This window comes from Clupea harengus, chromosome 11, assembly GCF_900700415.2.
Source record: "Clupea harengus chromosome 11, Ch_v2.0.2, whole genome shotgun sequence".
NCBI classification, from domain to species: Eukaryota; Metazoa; Chordata; class Actinopteri; order Clupeiformes; family Clupeidae; genus Clupea; species Clupea harengus.
Window position 1 is genome coordinate 1,558,287 of NC_045162.1, and position 10,000 is coordinate 1,568,286.

The 10,000-nt window shown below is 45.9% G+C and overlaps 1 protein-coding gene across 3 annotated transcripts in view; it reads left to right on the top strand.

The window, feature by feature from the left end:
- The first annotated feature begins 839 nt into the window (after positions 1 to 839).
- LOC105890344 (metalloreductase STEAP4) overlaps positions 840 to 10,000 on the top strand; it is a 10,378-nt gene continuing 1,217 nt past the window's right edge. Inside the window, exons 1-5 of one of the 3 annotated variants that reach the window (XM_031575937.2) lie at positions 840 to 984; positions 1,398 to 1,852; positions 3,143 to 3,670; positions 7,125 to 7,289; positions 9,288 to 10,000. The exon at positions 9,288 to 10,000 is cut by the window's right edge and continues 1,217 nt beyond it. In XM_031575937.2, the coding sequence (XP_031431797.1) occupies positions 1,400 to 1,852; positions 3,143 to 3,670; positions 7,125 to 7,289; positions 9,288 to 9,605 (1,464 nt within the window). In that variant the 5' untranslated portion in view covers positions 840 to 984; positions 1,398 to 1,399 and the 3' untranslated portion in view covers positions 9,606 to 10,000. Of the gene's footprint in view, positions 1,057 to 1,397; positions 1,853 to 3,142; positions 3,671 to 7,124; positions 7,290 to 9,287 lie in introns of all 3 variants that reach the window. The other 2 variants (XM_031575936.2, XM_012816358.3) reach the window with 2 other exon arrangements.

A 10,000-nucleotide genomic window follows, 5' to 3' on the forward strand; every position in this document is an offset into this window, starting at 1 on the left:
TGTGTGTGTGTGTGTATGTGTGTGTGTAAGGGTGTGTACGGAGCGCGGTTTTTGATTAGATGATTATAGTGGTGGTTTTAAGTGAGTGCCAACTGAGGGATTCTGGCGATCACCACACAAAAATAGACGTCATAGACGATCACCACACAACACACACACACACACACACTCACCACTGGAGGCCAAGTTACACACAGAAACACAATACAGTATCTCAGCACAAATAGCCTCGGTATTTAGTAAAACTGAACAATAACCAACAAACAAACAAATGCAAAGTGTATTCCCAGTTCAAATGAGAGATCACATTTATACTGATGGCAATGTAGTGACAGCTGACTGTTGCAGACACATTTCATTCAGTCAAACTTGCACACACGGTTTTATTTTGTATTTCACATTTCACACTTTCTACCATAACAAAAGGCTTGCCACAAAGCGGTTACTCAACCTCAAAAACTCCGCTTTATTCCGAGACTTGGCATGACATTCCACTGTTGAGCAACCCCCCCTTCCAGGAAAACCTTCCCCCTCCCCCATACTCCAACCGTCCTCTCTCTCTATCTACACACACAGCATACACCTTCCTCTCTCTATCTACACACACATGCCGTACCTTCCTCTCTCTGTCTACACACACATGCCGTACCTTCCTCTCTGGGATTTCCCCAATTGAGTCTGAGCACTACCAGCTCGCAGGCCGCCCCTCGTCACGGCTGAGGGAGGTTGTTTGAGGACTGCCCACATACGTACCGTAGGCGGGACAACCGACTCTGTCACTCAATCCCATGCACTCATAAGAACTCCTGAGGCTCATGAAGGAGTCTTAGGAGAGAGGACTGGAGCGTGCTGGAGTATCTGGAGCTTACTCTTGAAGGAAGGAGCTGAACCAGGGATCTGAAGACAGGAACTGAACCAGGGATCTGAAGACAGGAGCTGAACCCGGGATCTGAAGACAGGACTTTAGTTTCCCGGAAGATTAATGTGAGCAAAAAAAAAAAAAAAAAAAAAAAAACAAACAGTTGCATTCTGGACCTCTGAAGTATTTTTCTGAATGTGAGTGCAAAAGTAAACTTGAAATATTTGTACATCATTGATTGACTAGTTTGGGCTGAACTTATTATATGAACTCAATATTTGCTTTATGTTGTTTTTTAAATGTGCTGTTCATAGACATATGACTGTTGCTTGTCATCTGCTTTTGATTTGTCCATGCCGGACACTGAATGAAAGAAACAACAACAGTGCAACAACACTACTCCTGTGGGGTACATGATGCCTTATTGTAGAACATTTAGAACATACAAGCTTCAGTCATGACGTGTGTCTAGTGTGTGTGTGTGTGCGTTTGTTTGACAGTATTTGACCTGTGAATCTTCTCTTATTGGTTCATGCAGCCATGCTGCCTGAGTCTGTTGCCATGACTCCACTGGCCACTGGGGAGCGTAAGCAGTGTACGGTGTGCATCTTTGGCACAGGAGACTTCGGCCGCTCACTGGGGCTTCGTCTGCTGCAGGCAGGATATGAGGTCGTGTTCGGCTCACGTGACCCCAAAAATAGGGCCCTGTTGCCCAAGGGTTCAAAGGTCATGACCCACACAGAGGCCGCTCGGACAGCTCAGGTGATCTTCATAGCCGTGGAGCGGGATCACTATGAGTTCCTGACCTCTCTGACCCCTGCTCTGGAGGGCAAGGTGCTGGTGGACATCAGCAACAACCTGAAGAGGGGCCAGTTCCCACAATCCAACGCTGAGTACCTGAGCAGCCTGGTGCCGGGAGCGTCCGTGGTGAAAGGCTTCAACACCGTGTCAGCCTGGGCCCTGCAGTCAGGGGCGCTGGACGCCAGCCGACAGGTGAGAGGACGTGACATCAAACAAGATGCACACAAATGCTCAAATGCCACAGACACCTAGTTCATAAGCTGACCTAGAAACAGACACCTAGTTCATAAACTGACCTAGAAACAGACACCTAGTTCATGAACTGACCTAGGAACTTGCATCTGAACAGATAATGTGACAATGACATCAATAATATCAATACATTATGAATAATATTAGTACTAGGTATTTAACACCTAAAGGTATGTACATATTTCACACTGGATGATGATGTAAGGAAGGATGCAGCTTGATATCACTAACTGTACTGATTGTTTACATGCAGGGGGCTTTAATGTGCACATAAACTCTGTCCACCCTTTGTCATATCTGTACTTAGTGTTCTGAATTGGTCGCGTTTTGATTTACTAATGCAGCAGTTTGTGGAGCAGGTCATTTCCACTGCAGGCCTGTGGTGAGAACCCTGTTTTGGCCTGGTATGTTCTAGAATGCTTATAGGCCTGGTATGTTCTAGAATGCTTATTGGCCTGGTATGTTCTAGAATGTGTATAGGCTTTTTTTTAGGCGTTTTGATTCCATTTTAGCATGTTTTTTGTTTTTGTTAGAATATTCCAACTTTAGATGTTTTTTTCTGTAAATGACTCCATTTGTCTTTTGTAAGCACTGTTCCTCATCTTTCATACCTTCTGTGTGAATGTTATAAAAGTAAGGTTAACTAAGGTTAAGCCCAGAATAACGATTTCGCTTGTCGGGGTTCATTTGTCCACGCTCATTTGGTTGTGTCAGAATGCAAAGCCACTACACTGCAGCTGTCTAACCAAACCAAACCCAGCAGTTCATCATGACAGGAGAACCACACAGTATGAAATGCTTCAGACCGGATTCACTGATAGTCGTCATAGAAACACAACCACGTTGCTACATCACTATTTACTGCACATGCATCTTAATTTAAAAAAGAATTATTACAAAATAACACAACATTTACAAAAGTTTGCATGCTTCTGCTAGCATTCTAGCACTGCAACCTACTGGCACCATAACTCCAGTAAATAAATGACCTTTAACGAAAACAGTTCTTAACCAACAAACCTTTTGCAGTTTTTCCCCTTTCAGGGTTATGTCATCTTTGTATAATGACATAATTGTAGCTTTTAGGTAATCCTACCGTGACTCACCCTAGACTCTACAGGACTCCATTAACCTAGCCTTTCTAGACTTCCTAATTTTAAATCTCTCTCTCTCTCTCTCTCTCTCTCTCTCTCTCTTCACTTGCCCCCCTCTCTCTCTTTCCTCTCTCAGGTACTGCTGTGTGGGGATGACCCTCAGGCTAAGCAGGCAGTAGTAAACATTGCCCACAGTCTGGGGCTGACTGCCCAGGACAGGGGCTCCCTTCGTGCTGCTGGGGAGGTGGAGGACATCCCCCTGCAGCTCTTCCCTCTCTGGAGGCTCCCTCTCTGGATCGCCACGGGGCTCATCGCCTTCTTCTTCTTCTACCTGCTCATTCGTGACGTCATCTACGCCTACGCCACGGACGGAAAAGACATCTCCTTCCGCATCATGATCTCACTGGCCAACAAAGTGTTTCCCATCGTCTCACTGATAATGCTGGCTCTGTGCTACCTGCCCAGTGTTCTGGCGGCCATCTTGCAGCTGTATCATGGGACCAAGTACCGACGCTTCCCTGATTGGCTGGACCGCTGGATGCTGTGCAGGAAGCAGCTGGGATTGGTGGCTTTAGCGCTGGCCTTTCTGCATGTGCTCTACACCTTGGTCATCCCCATCAGATATTACGTGAGGTACAGGATTGCTGCTGGCACCATTGCACAGGTAAGGAAATACACACACACACACACACACCACACACACACACACACACATTCACACACACACACACACACACACACACACACACACACACACACACACACACACACACACACACACACACACACACACACACATACACACCTACACATTCACACACACAGATTGAAGAAGAACGAGAGGCAGGTCTTACAGTACACTGATGAATAAATTGATGGTAGACAGATACGCAAGGCAAACATACTGAACTAGTACGGAACTCAATCGGCCCAGAGACTAAATGATAACAGTAATACCCACTAACACAGGGCAGAAAAGGGAAGCACCATCATTCTATAACTGAACACAAATAAACAGAATAAATAGCCCTCACTCGCATGGCATGCTGGGAGCCTCTCCACAGTCCCTCACTCCTCAGCCCGCTGGAAGCCTTGCTGCCCTAACACACTTCATAGCCCCCCAGGAGTGGGTCCCCAACACACTTCATAGCCCCCCCAGGAGTCCCCAACACACTACATACCAGCGGTCGGTCCCCAACACACTACATACCAGCGGTGAGTCCCCAACACACTTCATAGCCCCCCCAGGAGTCCCCAACACACTACATACCAGCGGTCGGTCCCCAACACACTACATACCAGCGGTGGGTCCCCAACACACTCCATAGGCCCCCCAGGAGTCCCCAACACACTACATACCAGCGGTCGGTCCCCAACACACTACATACCAGCGGTGGGTCCCCAACACACTTCATAGCCCCCCCAGGAGTCCCCAACACACTACATACCAGCGGTCGGTCCCCAACACACTACATACCAGCGGTGGGTCCCCAACACACTCCATAGCCCCCCAGCGGTCCCTAACACACTCCATAGGGGTCGGTCCCCAACACACTACATACCCCCCAGCGGTCCCCAACACACTACATACCCCCCCAGCGGTCCCCAACACACTACATACCCCCCAGGAGTCGGTCCCCAACACACTACATACCAGCAGTCGGTCCCCAACACACTCCATAGCCCCCCAGCGGTGGGTCCCCAACACACTACATACCCCCCAGGAGTGGGTCCCCAACACACTTCATAGCCCCCCAGGAGTCCCCAACACACTTCATACCCCCCCAGCGGTCGGTCCCCAACACACTAAATAGCCCCCCAGGAGTGGGTCCCCAACACACTACATACCAGCGGTCGGTCCCCAACACACTACATAGCCCCCCAGCGGTCGGTCCCCCAACACACTACATAGCCCCCCAGGAGTCCCCAACACACTACATACCAGCGGTGGGTCCCCAACACACTACATAGGAGTGGGTCCCCAACACACTCCATAGCCCCCCAGGAGTCGGTGGGTCCCCAACACACTACATAGGAGTGGGTCCCCAACACACTAAATAGCCCCCCAGCGGTGGGTCACAGCGGGTGGCAGACCTCTTCTGCCTCCTCCTCCTTGTAGTCAGTCACCATGCTACAATACAGTATCTATCATTGATATTATTCATGAATATACATACAATACAGTATCTATCATTTATAGCAGTGGTTCTCAAACTAGGGGTCGCCAAACGTTTTTTGGGGGTCGCGGAATGATCTTGCTGCCCTGTGCATCAACATATTAGGCTTTGACATGCTGTATAGTCTATCAGAAATGGTGTTTTCTACATCAGGGTGGATAATGAAAACTAATATTGTCTCAGCAAGCAGTCTCATCATTCAAGATGAAACTGAATTTAGACCTATAATATCCTGTCAAAATGTGTGGGGGGTCACGAGACTTGGCAAATGGATTTTACGGGGTCCCCGGACAAAAAGTTTGAGAACCACTGATTTATAGTATTCATTAATACACATACAATACAGTATCTATCATTTATAGTACTCATGAATATACGTACAATACAGTATCTATCATTGATAGTATTCATGAATACACATACAATACAGAATCTATAATTTATAGTATTCATGAATACACATACAATACAGTATCTATAATTTATAGTATTCATGAATACACATACAATACAGTATCTATCATTTATCTATCACCCAAAACGGTGGTCTACGTCACAATGGATTGGCTCCCGTTGAAATGCATGGGATTAGAATATCGCGTCGCTCGTAACGGTGTCATGGGTTTGCATCTGTTAGACACTACATGCTCTGAAATGCAACACATGATGCTGCTTGTTTCAGAAACCTTAAAGGCTTTGTGCTTGTTTCAGAAACCTTAAAGGCTTTGTGCTTGTTTTAGAAACCTTAAAGGCTTTGTGCTTGTTTTAGAAACCTTAAAGGCGTTGTGCTTGTTTCAGAAACCTTAAAGTCTTTGTGCTTGTTTCAGAAACCTTAAAGGCTTTGTGCTTGTTTTAGAAACCTTAAAGGCTTTGTGCTTGTTTCAGAAACCTTAAAGGCTTTTTGCTTGTTTTAGAAACCTTAGGTTTAAATCTGCAGCAAAAAAAAACAATTCCTTTTTTTTGTTGTAAATTATGTTTGATTTAAAATGGTGGGAAAGTTGTTTAGGATACTCCCACCAAAAAAACATCAAACAGGTTTCATGAAGCAGTTATTGGAAGCCTACATTTCAAGCCTTTCCCTTGAGCTCAGACAGCAGAAGAATAAAACCCTCAACGCATCACTACTTAATAAATCCTGTTTTATGGGAACCTTTCTGGCATGCGGATCCCTTTGGTTAATTTGTCTGCACCATCGTTGGATGTGCACGTCCTTTCATACACCATCGCTGGATGTGCATGTCGTTTCATACTTGTTGATTAAAGATGATCAGAACATGAGTATACTGCTTCACCACCTACAGTGCCATGAAGGACTCTAGCTCTGTCAGCACAGTAATGCATATGCAGTGCTATTTGGCACAATACAAAAAGTCAGTTGAGGCAAAGGCTGAGGTTTGACAGTTACTTCCACACACGTCAAATCATGTTCAAAGTCATGTCTTTAGTGACCTTTAGTAGGGTGACCAGATTTGAGTTTGTGAAAAAGAGGACACTTCGTCGCGGGGGGAGGGGGCAGGGTAGGCTAGTGTATAGCATACTGGACCCCGCACCCTCCCCCCGCGACAAAGTTTACCAAAGGCTCAGAATTATCTATTTAGAGGATAATTATCGTACATCTGCCAGCACTGACAAGGCTATCGACCATTGACAGTTCTCTCTACAGTCAGAGCTCGCGCAAGAAGGTGGAACGTAAGGGAGATACCCTTTCCAAACCTTGTAAGGGCGTAATAACTAGTTCGTGAAAGACCCAGATAAACACAAATATCCGACAAGACAAAATCCCGGACGTTTTGGGAATCCCTGCCGGACCCGTGTCCGGGTAAAAGAGGACGTGTCCGGGTAAAAGAGGACGTCTGGTCACCCTACCTTTAGTCAACGTTTTTGATGTAGTTTTTGTGGTCACTAGCCCAGCAGACAGTCACAGTAGACTTTCGGTTTCAGATCAAAGAGAACACGACCAAGCCGTTTGACAACACGATGGCCTGGAGGACGGACTCCTACTACGCCCTGGGGATGCTGGGGTTCGGCCTCTACGTGCTGCTGGGCATCACCTCTCTGCCCTCCGTCAGCAACGTGCTCAACTGGAGGGAGTTCCGCTTCATACAGGTACAATGTGATCACGCGCACGCACGCACGCACGCACGCACGCACGCACACACGCACACACACACACACACACATTCATCACCACTCTCTCTCTCTCTCACACACACACACACACACACACACAACACACACACACTGGATTATCCCTTGCTTGGCTCATAGCACCTTTTCCATCGTATATCAGTGAAGACAGATAGTGTTTTGCCAGGGTCTTCTTCACAGACTGGCCACGGATTAGCCAGTGTTAGACCCACAGCACGGTTTAATATGAGCCACTGTGGGCTGACGCCATGCCCTTTTGAGTAAGCCTGTGTATATAAACCAGATTAGCATAACGTTGGGCTCACAGAACCTTTACTCAGTGTTGACAGCACAGGGCTTACTGTCAGCAGCACCCCACACACAAAGGTACCCAGAGGACGCCCACCCACCCTGGGTCTGCCCCCCCCTCCCCCCACCCCACACACAGGGAGACCAAAGGTACCCAGAGGAAGCCCACCTCTGAACACAGCCCATTGGACTGCTCCATGGTGATTTAGCAAGAATAACAATAATGTGCTTACCGCATGGAAACAGTTATTACAGGAACTGTAGGCTGTAATGGGTTTAATGGTTCAATGTAGCTGGTCATGCTAACAGCTATCACAAAATAAGTTTTTCCATTAAAACAATTGTTTACATTTTAGAATAATATTTTATTGTTGTAAAACTACTCCCACAAAAAAACTAGTGTCTTAAATTGGTAATGGCTGACTGTGAGTCTCGAAAGGCCAAGTATCTGAAATAGAATGGATGCTACTGAGGCTGTTGACACGGAGGTACAAAGGCCTTTTAGGTTCAAAGCGCTCCACACAAATCACAGACAGCTTCACAGAGACTTCATCCTTTAAGTGCTTAAAGTAGGGAGGAACAGCATAAGCCTTTGTGCTCAGAAAAATCCCTCAATATGGAACCAAGTTTTAAATGTTAACTCATTTATCAGACATCCTTTAAAGGTGCATAAATTACAAACCGTGACATCCAACCTTGCACTTGTGGTACGGGAGGGTTCATTTCGGCTGGATGTTTCATTCTTGAAAGGTCAGCCATACAGCCCTTGGGTTTATGAAGAGTTTGGGAGCAGATCGTTCCATTTCGCCCTTTAATTAGAGGAGACTTGAAACGACTCTGTGGTCACAGACTTCTGAAGGTTGGCAGAGAAGAAGAAGAAAGGGAGCGGACATTCTTCCGTGTAAGAAGGAGGGAGGCCATTCTTTTGTGTATTCTGCAGGTATAATTCATAAAGTTCATAAAACGTAGAGCTAGTTTTTAAAGTGATGCTGGGAGAAAATGCTTTTACGCTCACTTAATGTCGCTGCACCATTTGTCAAAGTGGTTTTATTTATTTTTTAAATTATGGAATATTTGGTCGACGATATGTACTTAGACTTCACACATGAAACACATGAAACCGGGTCACATAAGTCGTATTCATTCTTGCATTTTAAGTGGCAGTCATGCAATGATCGCAATGCGTTACATCCAGGTTCCTTATTCATTCATTTCAGATGTTTAACATTTTACAACCAGCCAGACCAATCAGATTAGCACTTGTGTGATTGGTGGCACGGTCACCCTGCCCATATGCCATTACAGGTTAATCCAATCACAGAATCCATAAAACACATAGTTTATTTATTCAACAGTTCACATCAATCGATGAGTAGGTGATGCTGTTTTAGGAGAACTACACATGGCAGTACCTTTCTTTTACATGTTCTTTCTAACAATGACATCAGGTTACATGTATGCCAATCTACTGGAGTAGCTCAATGACATAGCCTGCTTAAACGATCACATCGCTGTTTTAGAAGGGATTCGGTTGTTATCAAGTTTTATGAATGTGGCCCGTTGTTTGTTTATAAACGTGCTAGTGTGTGTATAACTGCATGAGATGGACCAATTACCCAGTTTCCCCTCTCTTTAACCCTAATCTCCTGTAACTTCCTGTCTCCTCAGTCTAAACTGGGTCATGTGACGTTTAACTTCCTGTCTCCTCAGTCTAAACTGGGTCATGTGACGTTGCTGTTCTGCACCGCCCACACGTTCCTGTACGGCTGGAATAAGTTTCTGCGGGCGTCCAGTTACAAGTGGTGGACCCCGCCTGGCTACATGCTGTCTCTGGTGGTCCCCTGTGTGGTCCTGGTCTCGAGGCTGATCCTGATCGTGCCGTGCGTCGACAACACCGTCACCCGGATACGCCAGGGCTGGGAGAGGCCAGAGGTCAAAGGAGGCTCTCAGAGCAACGGTGGCGCTCAGCACCCACTTATGCCGTAGAGATAACGTTTCCACGGAGATTATGTCAACATCAACATATTTTTTATACAAGATAACCTTCAGACTATATAACCTAAATTTTGATACAGCCAGTTGGGAAAAAAGAGTCTAAGCATAATTCTCAATGTACACAATTAATGTATACAGTGTGTGTATTTTGTTCAATTGTTTTAGGTATGAAATGGTATGATAGAATTGATTTAGAATTTGTCATTTATCATGTGCATTTAGATTCATGTGCGAACCAGGAGGGTTGATTACATATCAGATCTGCTGAATGCAACAGAAGCTGAGATGGGGCTTCTTTTAAACCTGATGGCATTCAGCTTGAGCAACGTCCCCGCAGAATCCTGTAATTCTCTACGAAGTGAATGAGGAATAAATGATGGTGCCAT